At 55.3% G+C, this 18,273-nt stretch overlaps 2 protein-coding genes across 2 annotated transcripts; one reads left to right on the top strand and one right to left on the bottom strand.

Moving 5' to 3' along the window:
• Positions 1-1,037: 1,037 nt before the first annotated feature.
• On the top strand, positions 1,038-10,029 carry CSUI_006172 (protein phosphatase-beta). The gene is made up of 10 exons (XM_068066336.1): positions 1,038-2,902; positions 3,539-3,663; positions 4,203-4,299; positions 4,744-4,860; positions 6,005-6,233; positions 6,701-6,940; positions 7,569-7,651; positions 8,188-8,270; positions 9,082-9,162; positions 9,589-10,029. The coding sequence occupies exons 1-7, from the start codon at positions 2,251-2,253 to the stop codon at positions 7,573-7,575; spliced, it is 1,467 nt and encodes a 488-aa protein (XP_067921689.1). The 5' UTR covers positions 1,038-2,250; the 3' UTR covers positions 7,576-7,651; positions 8,188-8,270; positions 9,082-9,162; positions 9,589-10,029.
• Positions 10,030-10,489: 460 nt separating this feature from the next.
• CSUI_006171 (uncharacterized protein) lies at positions 10,490-18,271 on the bottom strand. Its single transcript, XM_068066335.1, has 7 exons — positions 16,000-18,271; positions 14,838-15,190; positions 13,549-14,292; positions 12,926-13,140; positions 12,626-12,727; positions 11,516-12,480; positions 10,490-11,291 (listed from the first exon to the last, which is right to left on the bottom strand). The coding sequence occupies exons 1-7, from the start codon at positions 17,968-17,970 to the stop codon at positions 10,848-10,850; spliced, it is 4,794 nt and encodes a 1,597-aa protein (XP_067921688.1). The 5' UTR covers positions 17,971-18,271; the 3' UTR covers positions 10,490-10,847.
• Positions 18,272-18,273: the final 2 nt, after the last annotated feature.

Genomic DNA, 18,273 nt, shown 5'->3' with positions numbered 1-18,273 from the left:
ATCCTAGAATTGATTGCTATTATCGCGGGTTTGGGAGGATTCCTCCTTCCTCCGCTGTGTCGTTACGTGACTGGGATTTCGGCCGGTGATGGATGCTTGCCTTGCCTTCGTACGGTCTACAATCGCCATTTCGAGAGGCTAGGCGACTTAGGTTCTTCGCCGAAGGTATGTTCAAGACGGACAGAGGCTTTTCAAGGTCGGTAGACTACGGGAGCCGATCAGGCGACACCCAGTCGAGATATCACCCCTTCGGGACGTCGAAGTCGACTTCGAGTAGTCTCTGGACGTCAAGAATCATTACAACACGGGTCCCGTACGCAACTTGCAGTTGCAGAATTTCTCGCAGTCCTTTAATCCCGCCCAGCCAACCGGGATTACTTTTTCTTCTTTCACTGAAAACAGGGGACGTCTGTGCCTGCTTCGGTTCCCGATGAATCTGCTCCAGTTCTTTCGCCTCGTCAACCGCTTCTTCGAGAACCCACTTCTGCTCCGGAACGGCCGCTGTGGCAGCAGGAACCGTATCCTTTCTGAGCTCCCCCGAGGATCTCGCTTCCGCGTTGTCCGAAGTAGTCAAAAAGTAGCGAACGGCGAGGTTACGCTACTGTCCGGGAGAAGGATGAATCAAGCACACCAACTGTGGCTGACCGTGTGAGACGCGAGGGAACGACACGCAGCAGTCAGCGCCGGCGCAATAGAAGGCACAGACAGTGCCGACCGGCTTTCGCAACAAAGACAAACAAAGAAAAGAGGACGAACATGTGAGAAAAACTAGGCGAGACCCCGTCGCAACCGAACCTTCCCGGGTCGCGGCACCACTTTTGTAGTGACCTGTCACTACTGAGCGACCACCCTCGTGGGGTCAGGAATCAGACCGACCCAGTCCTAGTCTGTCACGCGTCCAGAAATCAAGCGAGAAGATACGGTTAAACACGACTTTGTTCGAGAGAAGGTGGGCGTGCGCTCCTGACGCCCCGCACAATCGGCAACAACCGCGATCCACTCGACCCGCAACAGCTGCGAGAACACTTGACGTTTCCTTTACAAACGCAACAGGAGGCCAATAGACGGCGAGCTCGCGCGCAGGAAGTAGCTTATCTTCTTCTTTTCTTCTGAAGAGAAGACCTCGTGTTCTCTCTTTGTAGCAGCTTTCACTCAAACCGGGAAGAGACGCGTTCTCATTGCCGCCTCCCCAGTGGAGCGGCAGCGCCAAGCCATGTCGAGCACTCCAGTCGTACGAAGGTACTGCGCGCTCCCGCTGGGCTACGTTGCCACACAACTACTGCCGTCTCCAGGCATAACACTACCGTGGTCCAGTACGGCGTCAGCTCATCATCGCTGCTTGGCGGAGTTCATCGGAAGAGCCTTACTGGGTAACTACCAACACCCAACTGGGGAGCGGCTCTCACACGCTCCCGGGTGCCCCAGTACTGTGCTGCAAGGGCCAGTACCAGCAGCCCTTTCTCAGAACTGCGGTGGCAGGACGTGTGTTGGTTTTCATCCGTTCGGAATTTTCTGACTTTCCATTGCCGCCGTGGACGAGGCCGACCGACTGTTGCACTCGTGAAACCGAGCAACAGGAGGTTGATCTGCAAGCAAAAGAGCCGTCCCCGTGGGGGGTTCTTTTCGACGAGCCAGACGCATGCAGCAAAGACACGTGTTTAAGAGTACTTCTTTGTCTGTCCTGGTTTGCTCCAGCACTGAGCTTGATCTGCCCATATTCCTCCTCTGGACTTCGAGCATGATGCTTTTCTTCGCATTGTCGTGTCTGCCGCCCCGAAGCAGGATGGCTTCCAGGATTCTTATCCTTTGACAAGGCCTCCTGGCTTGCTGGCAGCCCCGTACTTTTTCCACACAAAACGGCAGTCGACCCATCCAACTGTGTCAAATCTCTATTTGGTCGGCTGATAGCCGGACTTCGCACCTGTTTGGCTTTTTGCCGGACATTAGCCGGGACTACAGTGGCTGCCGACAGCTGACACATGATCCGCTAGTAAGTCGGCGGCTCCGGCTCCCAGTTGATCTGTCAGGAATCTGATAGCTTCAGGATAGACGTTATCTGTGATCAAGCGCTTACTCGCCTGTCCTTCTCTCCGAAAACCTCCGTGCGGCGCGGCGTCCTGCCCCTCCGTGGGCACATGGCTGTCTTGCACTTGGCCCCGACGCTCGTTCCCCCTCTGATTCTTCATACCTCCGTTCCCCCTAGCTGGTTACTTGGGCACTTCTCTGTGGTAGCTGACGTGGCGGCGTATCATGGAGGACGACGTAGTGATTTCGCCGTCGCCTAACTCGACAGCTCCATTGCTCTCAGCAGCGGCCATGCGCCGGGTCGAGGAGATGGAGGACCTGACTTTCAACGTGCGACAACAGCTAAGAAAGCGACACCAGGATCAGAAACCATCACCCCAACACGGCGAGCACGCTACGGAGGCTGCGGGGCGCGTCAGCGACGCGATCAAATCTCCGAGGGGCGACAAGCGCCGAATACCGCCCCACGAGGCAACAGAAGGGCACGCAGAAGTTTCACAGTTTAGTGACCAGTGTGTACACATCACTTCGGTGACCAGACCGTCGGGCGGCCTGAGTAGTGCTGCCACTGCTAGCTCAACGCCGAGAGCTGAAGGCCTCCAACCATCGCGCAATGCCTGCAGTGGGCAGTCTGCAGTGAGCTCCGAGGAGGAGTACCACCCACTCTGTGAGACTTTCCTGAACGAAGGTGGGTTGATCAACCATGGCAGCAGATACCGACGGAACCTGGGGGTGACTGTCGTAGCGGCGGATGTCGCGCAGGAAGGACGCGGGACGGCGAGTGGTGAAGGTCTCCGAAATCGGGAAAGGAGGCTGTTGGCCGCGGACCTTGATCAAGCGCAGGGAGCAACATTTGGACAAGACTTCCCATCTGCAGGTAGGGGACGTAGACGTGTTTTTGAACTTGTGTCCCGTTCAGTAAAGTGTCGTCTAGGATGTCCTTGTATGACCGGCTGGCGCTTTCAGTGGCAGGCGAGCCAGCACGAGGCAGACATCAGGGAAAGGCCCCCCCAGCACACCCTGACTCGCCGTGGTGCAGTGTATGCTTAACCGGTCTGGATCAGCCGCCTCTCGCTACGTTTCAGGCCAAGTTTTGGAGTGGTGCTCGGTCTCAGGTCAGCGCGCTCCAATCACGATACCGAGGCTTTGCATGAAACCTCTTGTATTACACTAAGGTGGTCTTCAGGCCGCCCGACTCGTCTCCGTGCGTCAGCCGAGCTCTTTTTGACGTGCTGCCTCCTCTAGTCCACCTCCTATCCGCGTGAGGCGTAATGTGGAGCTTTTCAGTGGTTATCTGCCTTCCCTCTCCGCCGTGATGGCGGTCTGCGACGCTGTGATACTGTGCCTATATCTGAAACCGTTGTCGCTTCTACCGCCAGGAACCCTACCAGGTATCTGTGCAGCCAAGTGCCTTCAGGTCTCTATTATAGTTTGCGGGCGAGCCCGGAACGTCGGAGTCCCTTAGTCTGCAAGCAAATTACTGATGTTTTGACGTCTTGCTACCTTCGTACAGGTCAAGTCCAGCTACATCAACGGCGCAGAAACGATCTCCGAGCGTGGGTAGACCAGCTTCTACGGTGTCAGCCCTTACGGAGGGAAGAGGTTCTGTTGCTCTGCGAACTCCTGAAAGACACTCTAGTGAGTGTGGTTCGAGTCAGGGTCAAATGGAAAGTACTCAGTGTGTAGCACATTCTACAGAATGATCACGCGTTGTCGTACGTCGACCCCAGCGAATTCAGCGCAGTCATACCCTGGCTGGAGCTAGCGCAGTATCCCGTCGTACATCAGTGCCTGACAGGCGTCCTGTTACCGTGGACTTCCACACCCGTGTGCGCGACAGCATTCCCAAGCGTCTCACGGCGTTCATTCTTCTCTCGTGCGCTATAGGGTAGAGCCTCGGCATATTGCTCTTGACCAAATCGTCGTCACACCTGTGCCGCAGGGACGGGTAGAGACGCGTCATGACCCCCCCTTGAGTCCACGTGACCCGGACAGCGGAACATGCCCATTTCACCGTTTTGTGCCGTAATTTTTTCGCTCTGATCCTTCGTTGAAAGAGCGTCCACGGCAAAGCTTGAGCAGGTATGCGTCTGTCCCTGTACCGGTCGGTCCGTATTCCTCCCCAGCACAGAAGGAGGTACCTAACGTCTGGCGCTTCAAGGTGAATGTGCTTTCAGAAATGCGAGCCAAACTGCGTGAACGTGCCGGCACCTGTTACAGTCGCCGGCGACATCCATGGACAGTTCTATGATCTTCTCGAGCTTTTCCGTGTAGGTGAGTCGAGAAATCCCAAGCTGTCTGCTTTTTTCTGCCGATGGCTGGCGCATTTCATGTAGCAGCGCGGCGGACACTACGGTTAGCTCAGGCTTCCTGTGGCAGTGGTGGAGCCTCGTAGTTCGCCTAGTCCCGCGTGGTCGATTACCTGTGTAACTCGGCTGAGTCGCTTTCACTGAGCTTCCACCCAAAGCCGTGTTTGCAAAGAGCTTTCACGCTGGCGACTGGGGATGATCATTTTCCAGCGTAGAGAGTAACGAAGCTCCCACCTGTGACGTGTTGACGTTCATAGGGACTTGTGTGTACGTCGGCTTCTTCCGGCTGAGTATGCGGTGTGTGCAACGAGGGGACTTTCTCTTTCTTTCTGCTTCTGTTGTACTGTTTTTCGAATCTAATGCCTCAATTTTCTCTACCTCTATTATTCGTTCCTCTCTTTCCTTCTAGGCGGCATGCCTCCGATCGTCAGGTACTTGTTTCTGGGGGACTACGTGGACAGGGGTTTTTACTCCATTGAGGTTTTCTGTCTGATGGCGGCACTCAAGGTTCTGTACCCCACAAAAAGTAAGCTGCAGTTTCTCTCAGTTCTTTACGTGAGTGTACGAGTGTCAATCCGTCGGAGGACCCCGGCATATCTTACTGCTCGCTCTTGAGTCTGATGTCGCCCTAGACGCTGGCGTGTCCGTGAAAAGAAAAAGAGAACACTGGCTTTCTTTGATAAATGCGGACACGTCCGTGCCGGTGTCGTTTGTCAGGATTGTTTTGCGATCCACTTCCTTATATCTAGATCGTCATTTTCCGAAGAAGACGTTGAACTGCGTCTGCGCTGACATCCGCGTCACATCTCGTGGTTGTTGCTTCTGCCGGACTGTGAGGGGTGTTACCTCGGTTGGTAGCTCGACCCAAGCAGATGTGGGTGAGCTAGGTCGAGGGCAGATACCGTGTCCGTGTACGGCTTCTCAAAGGTCGGTACGTACTTTCTGGAACCCACGTACGGACACATTCACGAGCGAGCGGCACGGCTTCCGAGAAAACTTTAGGGAACACAGTTGTCTGTTGCCATACTGGGTCCAGTTCTCTCGTGTGAATATCAACTTTCTCCTCTCGTCCTGGATGAGCACCGGACTACGGACCAATATTTTTTCGGATTCCCTCACGCCCCGGGCTTCTCCCTCCAGCAGAGTTTAGTGGCTGGCAACGGGAAGGATCACTGAACCATGGATACATGGGTTCGAAGGTCGTATTTTTCCAAGCCCATGCAGAAACACAGGAGCCAGCGGCAGGGCTCCCGGAGACACGTCGGGGAACACAGTTGTCTGTTGTCATGTCGAGTCGATTTCTTTCTTTTGTCTGAAATATAAATTTCTCCCCTCGTCCTGGATGCGCACCGGACTGTTGATCAAACCGTTTTCACATTCCTACGTGGCCCTCACGGGCAAACGCGTTCATTCTCCCGTTTAAGAGCTCTGCGAGTGGTGGCCCATAAGGACGGGGCCGACCCCGCGAATCTGCCGGGGAAGTTCTTTCGTGGCACAGTAAAGGAGAGAAGAGGAAGAAGATCATGGAGATAAAGGAGCTGGTCAGTGGCACACAGTGACCGTGTCTCACAGAAGAGCTCATGTGAGGCCAGCTGCTTTTTCCACATCGTCCCCAATCTGACTGTACCATCTGCACTGTTTTCATCTGTGTTTCGCTCCGCACTGTCCAGTGTTTCTTCTAAGGGGAAATCACGAGAGCAGAGGCATCACACAGGTGTACGGCTTCTACGATGAATGCGCACGGAAGTACGGCGACGGGTTTAGCAGTGTATGGAATGCCTTGACTGAGGCCTTCGACTACCTGCCCCTCACGGCCGCGATCGGATCCGAATGTTTTTGCGACCATGGAGGCCTCAGCAAGCAACTCATGACAATTGATGAGATCCAGGCCATCGACCGGTAAGGGTGCGCTTCCGCAGTCAGATCGGTCCAGGCGGCCGCCTTTGGTCGCTGGCGCATTCAACCGCACACGGAAAGAGTGTGCTGTCGTATGTTCAAGTGACCGGACACCCAACGGATCTCTTCGAGTCTCTAAGCAGTGCAGTGTTCAAATACGATCACCGCGCACGCAACAGCGTTCTGTTGTTGCTCATCAACAGGAGAAAAGAAAAGCCTCCTGTGTCGATGCTTACTGCTCCCTCTCTACATCCGTCTTCCAGCGAGTCTTCGCGGGAAAGCGGGACCTCGTATCTAAACGGGCGAGAACTGCAGTCCCCCCCGCGACCAACCTGGTTCCCACTGCTGAGCGTGCAGAGTCCGTGGCAGCTACCTCAGCGCACTGCCCGCTACCCCTCTTCCATCCGAACTGCTAAGCATTTCGTGTGTGATGATGGCACGTTTTCTCCGTTGCCGTTTATCGCGTGCAGGTTCCAGGAGCCTCCACAAGAAGGGGGAATGTGTGATTTACTTTGGTCGGATCCTTATGATACCTCAATGCTTCTGGGGGACGTGCCGCAACAGCAAGAGGGTTCCGCAGGACCGGCAGAAGCGAGTGCGGTCACCGCGGGCGACCCGCTTGGAGGCGGCGGTTTAGATCCCGAGGGATGGGCTCCAAGCAGTAGAGGAGCCGGCATGCTCTGGGGACCTGTAAGGGAAGAAATAGCAAAGTATCAGTCAACAAATCTCTTCCGGAAAAGAAAGCGAGCCGGAAGAAATGAACGCAGACAGACTAGTGCGAACGCGAACCAAACGCGGGTAGCTCCGTGCTAGTGTGAGTTTTGAGTGACCTTCGGGGATAAATTTTTCCACGGCGAAGGACTGCTCCTTGGGTTATATTCTCGTAGACAACACTAGGTGGGTGCTCCGGAAGCCGCGGTTGTTCATTTTTCACACTCGCCCCTCACGTCTGCTGTCTACGACCCGAAGTTGTAGATTGTAATCGACTCAAGGGCTGACCTGCCTTTTTATGTGGACATAAGTTAGGTATCATTTTCCTACATCAAGCGCTAGGTACAGAGGCGACCCTTGTATACAGCGGGAATAGGTGTTCCTACCGGTTACCGTCGGGGAACAGGCAGGGTTCTACCTACGGTGTGCCACCGGGGATCGCACTATAGTGTACGCAAGAGTTGCGGACTAAGAGAAAGGTGCTTCCAAGTGTGGTCTGGGCAGCACTGTTTCTGTCTTCATGTCTTGGTAGGTATGCCGGTGACCGTTGGTACAGCTCTCGAGGGTGGTAGCAAACTGTAAGGGAGAGACTGATAGGGAAGTCATTTGCTTATGCTGTGTTGGCAGACGGTGACGGAGCAGTTTCTGCACTTGAACAACGTTGGCTGTATTTGCAGGGCTCATCAGTTGGCGCAAGATGGCTACCAATGGTACGGCAGATATCACCTGCATTTTTTTTTCCTCCTCTTTCTCTCTAAGCATCCAGCTGAGCAGTTGACTTCGACAGCACCTTCATTTTCAGTCTCGTGGTCTCAGCTCTCCACTCAGTCACGATTTAGAAAAAGTGCGGAGGCTTCATGTGCAATGGTCCGCTCCGGTGTGTGGTCAGCCCGTCAAAGGGTCATGTCTACAACATAGGAGTGAACGCGGACAGCCTGTGTTTGCTTTTAGTGGTGTCTGCTGGTGGAATTTCTTTCTTCGCGTCCAGCAAGACGAGCGACCGAGAAGCTGTACGGCTTTTGAAGGTGCCTCGCATGAGGCTTGCCCGACTACACCCTGTGATCCTCGGTGGCTGTTGCGATTTGCTTGTGGCACGGCCTTGAGGGGAGTGGCTTTCCGACAGAGGATGACCAGTGCTCAGAGAGCCGGAAGCCACTGTGGCGAGGTGGACAACCGGGTGTCGTACTGAGGTAGTGAAGAGGGAGTAAGTCCGGAATTTCTGCTCATATCCTTTCCGGTCCTGCAGGTGCCATAACGACAAGGTGTGCACCGTATTCAGTGCGCCGAACTATTGCTACCGGTGTGGCAACCAGGTGAGAAAGGCTGCTTGTATGCAACGAGAACCGACTACGGACTAGAGACCTTTCGAAATCTGTAGATCTCAAAGGGGCTCTAGTAGAGGGGGGTGCTTGTGTTTGGTCGCGATGCCATCAGAATAGTGCCTAGTCTGAGCGCGGTCACGTATATGTTTAAGAAAGCTGTCGGCGATTAGGGTATTGATGTCGAGCTCTGGAGGCATCGAATTGTAATGGCTAAATAGTCCGGAGCCCACGCTCGCGTTCGCATTTGTTTATTTGCATTGGAGTTTGGGCTAGTTATCTTGAATGGCGCACGCCACAGTTGACTTGTTCACCCGCGTCACTGCTGCTGGGGCACAAAGTTCTAGGCACTACACTGGCATTTGTAGTTGCTTTTAGGACGGGCCACCAGCGCTCAACCGACCAGCACGGGGAATGCTTGAGCGCACTCGTACCTGTCTCAGTATTGTGAGGGTGTGCAGTCAGCAGTTCAGAGATAAGAAAGGACCAAAGAAACATGATTTTCTTCTAAGCAGCATAGCAAGGTGACGGAAGGGTATTAGAATTATCGGTCTGCGTATTTTAGTTCTGCTTCGCGAGTGAAGCTGCGGGGCTGTCTAGACTGGGGGGCGGAGCTTCTGCCCCAACAAATACCGGTTGGTATATGTGCCCTGAGAATTGGTAAACGAGTGGAGTATCTGCTTCCCCCGGGAGAAATACAGGTGTCACAGCCCTCCCCATAGCAGCCCACATTTTGCCCCATATGGGGATAAGTCCTATCGTGCCACCGAAGTGCTTGCCTGGTGTCTAGCAACGGCGTTAGTTTCTTCTCGTGTTTACAGGCCTCACTGATGTTGGTGAACGAGCAGCTAGAAAGGTCCTTTCTGAAGTTCAGTCATGCACCCGAACGCGGGGAACCCCAGGTAAGATTAGGGTCTGCGTCTGAGCGAAACACATCAGCACGGAAGTACGGCCCTGCCCTTGCAGTTGCTATGCAGCAGAACTACTGGGCAGGAGAGTAGTTATGATCGTCTGATGGCAAAAGGCGATCAATCGCCACGGGGAAATCTCTCTTTAGAGTGGACGGAGCTGCAGAGGACTTCTTCAGGAACAGCATGAACGGACGCACCGTTATGCAGCATAGTCTGCAGGTTGTGATGTAGTTGGGGCGGTGGTGTTAGTGAGTCTGGTGGAGAAAACCCATTCCTGCCGCATGTTCTCTCACGAGAAAGAAGGGGAGACGGGAGTCAATGTTGCTATGGGAGGAGGAAATGACGGACAAGTGCAGTTTTGCGAGCCGAAGGAGTCTCACTTTTGGAATTGTATGCTTCTGTGTCCGGGTTTTACAGCAGGCCCGATCGCTTCCGGACTACTTCCTTTGAAAGCGGGCGGTGCTGCTTCCGCGTGCAGTCACTTCCTCAACGCTCTGACGTTCGGGCGCACCGTGAGATTTCGTGGGTGGCGCAGAACAAGGACTCCTATTGTTTAGTTCAGGTAGACGGGAAGGTGCTACCGGGGGGGCACGCCTCTTACGGTCATACTCAGTGCTTGCAATCCGACTGCCGCGTCGTAGGCCCTGCCGATCTCGTAAGTTCTGGTATTTTTTTAAGTTTATGGCAGATAATCGACATGTTGATCTGAGTGCACATGTCCACATTGCCGAAGACGCTTTCCCCGTGATGGCTGGAACACCGTTCCGACTATTGTCAAACGTTCGGGAACTCGACAGCTGCGGGCCGCGCCTGGTGCGCGAAACAGGCAGTTCCCGGCTCGAATCTCAAGTCCATTGTGTGTACACTGCCTTAAATTGTTTTTTCTTTCCACCAGAGGGGAGGAGCGCAGTTTTGAGCGTGAGAACGTGCGACGTTGTAAACCGGCTAAATCCGTGCTACTCACTGGCGCTGCCACACACACTGGGAGTTAGCTGGCCGACCCCTAGAAACCTCGAGCCGCGCGCAGATTCGCCCAAGATACCAAACGGCAACATGTGCTGAGAAATGACCGCAGCGCAGCTTTCACCAACTGCCGGCAGGGAACGAGCGGAGGCACAGAGGGTGCCCGTAGTCGCCGAGCGGACAATGAGAAGGGTCACCCGCTGTCATCCAGGCAGCCAAAATTCTCCGAGAAACCGTTAGCTTCACCACGTTAAGCCATTAACACGGGGCTTGTACGCTGTCGCTCCACACCTTGCTGAAACGGCTCAACGCTCCAACATGGGTACTACGCCATGGAGGCAGAACACCACCCCACCTACCCCGAACAAGCATCGCCAAGACGCACCGACAACGATATAAATCCCACGCACCGAAGCCCCCTGAAAAAAGAGCTACACCACATGCGCGCGGGATTCCTAGAAAAAGAAACCCAGCCTGACCTCTTGGTGACCGACGTGACAGAACTGCTAACCTGGATCTTCACAAACTGGGAACAACACCAGGCACCCCTTTACGGAACACCAGGAACCTGTTTTCGGCACTACACTCACTCCTGACAGAGGACCATTTCGCGGCTTTCCACTGCTGCGTCACGCTAGCAGTCGTTCAGAGTAGCGGGAGCCGGGCAGGACCCCATGCAGTGTGGCGCGTAGCGACCCTTCGTCAAGGCTGGGCTAAACTACATAGATGCACATGCGATTGACGTTCGCATTGATTAGCAGTCCTACAACATGCTGCTGAAGCATAGCAGGCCCGCATACAAAAACGCGGTCTCGCTCCGGGTCCCGCAGACCCTCCACGCACCCTGACATTTGTTTTATGACATCCAAGTAACACCTAATCTTATGTATTGTCAACCCTCGCAGACAAACCCCTTTACTTTGGTCGGGCGTGTTTTCGGATGCCGAGACGGGATCCCTGACCGGTCCGGCACTGGGACCAAAAAGTGCTGTCATACTGTGGCTGAAAGAACGTCGCAGGAACGGCTGAAACCGTCGACAGTATGACGAAGAGCCTCGACAAGAAGACGCCGATCGAAGGGGCGGTAATGTCCCGCTTGGCCCTCCGGACAGAGTGGATTTCTCTACACTTCGGGAATACACCTTGCGTACGCGGGACTGCGAGAAAAACACAGGGACGTCCAGAACAGATATGTGTCCAATGTATACGCGGGCAACCACTGTCTGCTGTGTCGTGCTTGGAACGCTCGTTGCAGAGAGGAGCACTTAGACACCTTTCTGGGGCTTTTCACTACCATCTCGTAACAATTCCGCAGCTAGAGGCGCTGGATCTCGGGGACAGCTCATCCAGTGACAGCAACTCTCTTACCTGCCCGACGTACCTCAGCGACACTGATATCCTGCGCGGGAATGCCGGGACGACTCCAGTCCCCTGAAAGACTTTTGGCGGGTTCTACCAAAGCTACAGAGCTAACCACGTCTTCCCTCCGGTCCATGTGAACCCGAGCGTCTGCCGCGGGAAGGAGCAGCTGTGCAGCAATCTCTTCAGAAATCGACGGAATCAGAGAGGAAGGCGCAAGAATCGAAGACAGAACTGGAGGGGGACGGAAAGTTGCCGATCTCGAACTCACATCCCAACCACGAGTACCAGGGCTAGACAATAACTGCGACGCCGACAGCTGACGCATCCAGGCTGGCGAACACGTATCCTTGGACGCGGACACTCCCGGTCCGGTAAGCGCATCTCTAGAGTCCGCCGCTGGGAACTGGTCCACATGAGACAGTCTAAGCGACTGAGGGCGGGTTGTACCCCGCGAGCTGGTACGGTGGGAGGAACCCAACGCATCGCAGCCGAAACCGCTTGATGAGCCGGCCATAATGCTGGCTCGCTCGTCTTCGAGCATCGCCTGCTTACTTTGAGCCTCTCGATGACCTGTAGCTGGCGGCGAGGGCAGCACAAAAGCTGTCGCGTGTTCCTGAATATGATGAATCACACGGAAGGTGCTGCGCTCTCTTTGTAGAGCTTCTAGCCCCTCCGTATAGAAGCCGCTGTCTACTTGATCAGTAACCGTGATAAGCAAAATATATGTGGGGGGAACTGCCTCCGTTTCTGGTTCTTCTCCGTTCCCCACTGAACGTGAGAAACACTCTTCCGTCGATACCTCTGCTTCACTCGAATGCTGTTGCTCTGGTATGCGGACACACGAAGGAGATGAGAAGTTCCTGAAGGTGGCCTGGGCTGCGCCGCCTGAGACGGCTGGCCCAGCAGACCTTCCTGTATCCTGCCTTTCCGGAATGTTCCAGTGCGACACGGCATGCTGAAGAATCTGGAGCATCGGGGAAAGGCCTGAGGTACGCAGAAGAAAGCGACACGGACAGGGAACCCTCTTGCTGTGTCAAAGCACTTGGATTCATATACATTGCCGATATTCCCCATATTCTGCTGGACGAAGTTCCCGTCCAGCGGACGGTCACCACCTTTGTTCGCTTACGCGCCTTGGAGTACGCACTCTCTAGATCCCACCCTGCGTCGTCGTCAACTGCTGTTGTCGAGAGTCCTGACAAAAGTTCTTGTAGAGACGCCGATTCGCTGCCTGGCGATTATTGAACACGTAAGCACGATAAATGCCTACCTCTTCGTGTAACGGCACGAACGCTCCCGTACCAGTAAGGGTGTAGTGCCAAGCACATGAGCCACCGGGCAGAAACGCCAAGGAGTGGAGAGGCCCGGGCACTGTACAAGCAGCGTATGAGCTGCACAACGAATGCAGGTGCGGCCAGACCAAACTCACCAGTCCCAAAAGCAATGAGAACAATTTGCCGCCACGGTTTCATGGCTGGCTGGGCAACCAAGTCAATGCCGAAAGGCCCCTTCAGCAACACGGAGCCACCAAGAGGAAGATCAAGAAGACGCGGTGTCAGTTCTCCTGTTGGGTATATGCGGATCGCGAAGACAAGGGTATTGTTTTCCTCTGCGTACACCGGGGTATAATAACGCTGCACCCATCTGCGAACACGAGACACCGGATACACTGGCCGAGCAGCCGCTTGGCTCAGCACCTGTCTACACAATCACTTGTATATACAATCTCGGCAATGCCGCGTCCGTAAACCACGGTGAGCGCCAGTGAGGAGACCCTTTACATTTCACACACCTGACTGACAGTGGTCCTGTTGCAGCACTAGCCCGGAACTCTAGAACGACCCACCACAGAAGACTGTCCCCGCTGACCTGAGACCGAAGCCGAAGATGCAGCTGATGAAGACAACATCGCCAGTTGGCGACCCTGGCACGAACAGCTCACTTTAATCAGAGCAATCCGAGTTTACAAGATCACCTAGGAAGAGGTGCCGCTGTCCCCAGCAAGACACAGATGTCGGAAAAGGGGTAACTTGCCTGTCTTTGCATCCCCACAGTCGCATTTGAATGACTTGACCAACTCCGATGTTCATTGTCCGAGAGCTGTCGATACATCTGAGCCTGAACTCACAGACCGGACAAAAATCGGTCTTCGAAAGCCGGCGCTTCCCAGTCAAGACGAATCGCGTAAAGCCTTCACACGACAAACACGGCAATGTCTCCTGCTTGAATATCACGGCGTCGCCCATCTGCCCATTCTGCCGTCCGTTGCCAAGAGCGTCTGTCGCGCCTTTCTCACTCAAAAGTCTGCTCGTAAAAGTGTGTCCACCATGCGCCCGCCGCTTCTCTACCCCAGCGTCAGAGCTACTGAGTTGCGGTGTAGCTGCGGCTCCGGCCAGTACCGAACGACATTCTGACGCGGCCACTGCAGCTGGCGCGCAATCTCCCCTGTCACAGGAACTTGAGCACGCTGTGTCTCCACTGGTACAAGATGACGAAGGGAAAGAGAAGGAAGGGCAACGAAGAGGGGGACGGCGGACGGAAGCACGTTGGCCGGGAGCAACGCCACCAGCAGGCTCCATACAGACAGCTGAAAAGCTAGGGCTCTTCTTCTGAGGTAGAGATAACTCAGATAGAATACTGCAATAGCCACCGTCCGACGCGACATTTCGAGGCCGCCTCGAGAAGCACGACAGGAAAGTCTTTTGGCTGGGACGGGGAGACGGCCGAAGTCCACCAAGGCAGAAAGCAGGTCCTGTTTTCTCCTGAATAAAAGGTGACTCCTCGGCTCCTGTTGTTCTGGTGTAGGGGTCGAAAAACACACCGGGAGAAAGGAAACCGACAATCAGATTGCGGCAGAAGCGGCAGGCACCCAGAGACAATTCGCCTCCTCGCTGCAGATCAGCTACGGCTGCTCACTGCTGCCGGAGGCTTCCCGGACATTTACTCTCCGACGGCAGATGCACGAGACACCTGGAAAAAAGTGCGGACTGATGTACACCATCAACTTGCTGGCAGCGCCACAACTCCCAGTCCACATCCGGCAGCTCGCCCTTCCTGCCCGCAGGTGACACCGGCAATAAACAACCGCGGATGACAAAAAACACCTCTGCCCGGCTGCCGAAGATGAACGACTGTCACCAAGCCCGCTAAGAAACCACCTTTTCTCAAGAGGAGCGCCGCTTCACTGTACGAACTTGACGAATCTCCTCTCTACTCCTGCTGGTATCTCCTCCCAATGGACACACGTTACGTATTACAGAAGGCACGCGGGGGGCGCAGACACGTACACGCCAGGGTGCAACGTCGGTCACAGCAGCAAGAGACCCATCCGAGTCGATTACCCGATTGCTGTCCACGGTCCTGTGCCTCCCTCAGACCGGAGCTGCCGTCGCATGTGCTGGTTTCCGAGCATCGCCAACCCGAGCCGCTTCCCCTTTTCCCTGATGCGCTGAATGAGCCAGCACGGAAGCTGAGGAACAGGCGGCAAGGGTGTCCGCGCGCCTTTCTCAGCCGGCCGCGGACGCACGGCGAGGTGAGGAGGAGGAAAAACCAGAGACGAGGGCGTCTGCGAGGACGTGTACACGTGTCGATACAAGGACGAGGGACGCGAGGAAAGGCAGAACGGCTGCGCCGTGGACGCCATCGGGCACATGACGTGACTCGAAACAGGCTGCCGGGCAGACGTGCAGGAGAGCTATGAAGCAAACAACAGGAGACGCATACAGAGCATCTTTCTATTGTGTAAACGCTTCTCGCACACGAGAAGAAAACAAGAGCGGGAGGTATGTATGGCTCCGGCAGAAGCGCCCGCGTCGGCGCTCTAGAGCAGAAGGGCACGAAAGAGAAACTGGGAGGAGACGCAGGATACAGCAACAATTGCCTGGCTTGGTAGGCATTCAGAAAACAAAAAACTCGTCGTCCACGGACCAAACCCTGGCCGCCAAACCCTACAGTTCAAAGGAGCTTCTGCAACTCCGCTACCACGTGCGGAAAGACTTGAGCCGGCGGACGTGCTGATCGGCTGACAACACAGGATCACAAAATTCTTTACCACAGTACGAATCAGTAACGAGGGGCAACCACGTCCCTTCCGGGACAGAACCTGGTCAGGACAAAGACAGGGCCACGAACGACCGAAGCCTCGGAGTGAGACCAGACAAGTCAGCTGCGAAGAAACGAGCAGCTCCCGGCCACGATCCGATGCCGCAGCAAATCAGGCCACAACGAGTGGTGAAAGTCTTCTCACTCACCACGAGGTCCAATGAAAGGGGGGGGGCTGAGTGTTGCACACAACAGAACAAACCAGCCCCTGGAGACAGCCAGATAAAGACAAAAAAAACGCAGCTGCAGCCAGTCCCTAAAAACTCGGCGCAGTCGAATAGGAGGGCACGAAACTGGGCACATGGAAACAACAGGCACTAGCAGTGCGCAGGCAGGCGAGTAGGGCACTACACACACAGTGACACTCTAATGCTTCCCGTGTCTGACACACACAACGCTTACCACGTCGATCTTAGGGGCCAGGGCTGTGACACTGCGCTTCGGAACACAGACTTGCTCCCGACTGCCTTTGTCCCGGCTGCAAGGGTGGCCTCCGGTGCTGCTTCCGCACAGCTGACTCGTCTCCACCGTGCTCGTTCCCAGACTACTGGCGTCTTCCGCGTGATTGCCCTCAGCACCAAGATAATAGGGAGAAGGCTCCCAGTCAGTCCGACCCCCGGCGGTGTCAGTGCAGATGCCGGGTCGTGCCCCTCCCGGGAAACCCGCTGTCTCATTCGCTCTGTTGCCAATTTGGTTCTGGCCTACTGGCGCTCCAATATCCTCTTGCGGAGTGGGAGAATCGAACACAGACAGCGTGTCCCCGGTCCTTGAACCAGACAGCCTCTCAAACGGGCACGCGCTGGAGGGGCCCTCGCCCGGATCTGCACTCTGGACTAATAAATGCTCGTCCGCTGTGCACATAAATTCGTAAGAAGCGACATCCTCCTCCACGCACCTTCCCTTCTTACTCGATCCACTGCCCGCGTCGACCGCTTCTCCTACAGCAAGGCATCCTGAAGTACCACTTTCCGCCGAAGTCAAATCTCGGATAGGGCCATCCCAGCCTGACCGACGAGCATCAACTTCCCGCAAGGCCACACCCGAGAGGCGTCGAACAAAGTCGTGGCAATTTCCGAACGGCGCCAGGACGTCAGAGACTTCTAAAACCACATCCTCTTCGACGTCATCAACAACTACACACGCGAACTCACAAAGTGAGCACAGCTCAGTGCTGTCAAGCAAACGCTCCGGCCCTAGGTGTTTAGTTGTACGCTTCAGATCTTTGAGAGGCGCCAGCCACTTGGAATCCACATCCGCCCTGTTGGTACAAGGACGCGTCAGCTTCCCGTAGACGTTACTTCGGACGTTTTGTTCTTGTCGACAACGAGATTCTTCAGCTCCACCCCGTTCGCCCGCCTGACGGCCAGCGAGCGAGAAGGCAATAGCAGTTTGACTGCCCCTAGCTGCAGGGTGCGGGACGTCCCTTGGCGGGTTCCTTCGAGAGAACAAAGCGGGACTCCACTCGCTCGCGGAGCAGCTCTCGCTTGCAGGGCTAACGGGACGCTTGAAAGACCCGGCCACCTGAATTGCCTCAACAAGGGGTTCCGCTCGTATGCAGTGTGAACTACACAACAGACTTGCTTCCTTTTTTGACAGCGACGTCAAAGAGACCCTTCCGGTTGGTACCTCTACTTCAGTATTCTTCGTGACACAGCTGTCGGTCCACGACATTCTCTCCCCAGACACCCCAGTTGTGCCCGTGTCAGTTGACCTAACCCCACAAGCAGCGATAGAAGACAGATCAGCTCTCAACAGGAGAGCCGCGTTTGACCAACTATTCGACCGACGTCGGCCATCAGCCCTCACAGCAGCACCGGAGTCACGCCGGGGGTAGAAGATACCGCTCGAACAAGTGCAAAGGAAGACCTGGGAGAACTCCGAGATACCGCTGTAACCGAGCAGGCGACAACATGACGGGTTAGCCGGTCCGTACAAGTGTGCGTACAGCCATCCATGACGACAGGCAATACAAGAGAATCGATGGCAGTCACGCATGGAACACACTTCGTGGCTGGAACTGTTGCCGTAAGGTTCTGTACCCGTGTGAAGCAAATCAGAGCCCCAGGTCATTTGATTCGCCCTGTGTGGTTTCCTCGGCACGCCACCTTCGCCGCCTTCGCAGCCGTCAGTTGAGGTGGAGCAGAGCGGGAGCTTGGGGCCGGAACGTGGCGGGGGAGTCGCTTCCCAAAGTGCAAGCGCGGAGTTGCTGTCAGAGTACGCGTCGCTTTCCCGGCTGCGTGACAACCTCGTGCTGATTCGCGCTCGGCCATGATCAGCAATACCGCTTGAACGATAGTGGATCAACTGTTTGTCGTCCGCGCTTCTTGATCGAAAGCGCGACGTGCTACACTCCATCGCAGACGAAGGAGGCATTTCTGAAGTGGGCCGTCAACAGTGAAGAGGAGAGGCGGTCAGCTCAAGAGAAAAAACTCTTGAGGTCTGCAACCACTGACTACAAACTGAGATTACTCAGTTGTGTCCAGGCTCTGAAAGCGTACATGGACCGGCCCATTGCGCGAGGCTGGCATACCTATGCGGGTACGGACGCGAAGACTCGCTGGAAGCGCCTAGACTCGGAGTCAAGGTGCCGAACGACTTAACAACCGGTGCTCCTCACATGCGTCTCGCGCGATCTGGCCAGCTGCAGCGAATAGTACGAGTACGGCACCACAACAG

The sequence above is a fragment of the Cystoisospora suis genome (assembly GCF_002600585.1).
Source record: "Cystoisospora suis strain Wien I chromosome Unknown contig_3083, whole genome shotgun sequence".
NCBI classification, from domain to species: domain Eukaryota; phylum Apicomplexa; class Conoidasida; order Eucoccidiorida; family Sarcocystidae; genus Cystoisospora; species Cystoisospora suis.
The sequence above is the reverse complement of the archived record's forward strand: the minus strand, read 5'-3'. Positions and strand labels throughout refer to the sequence as shown.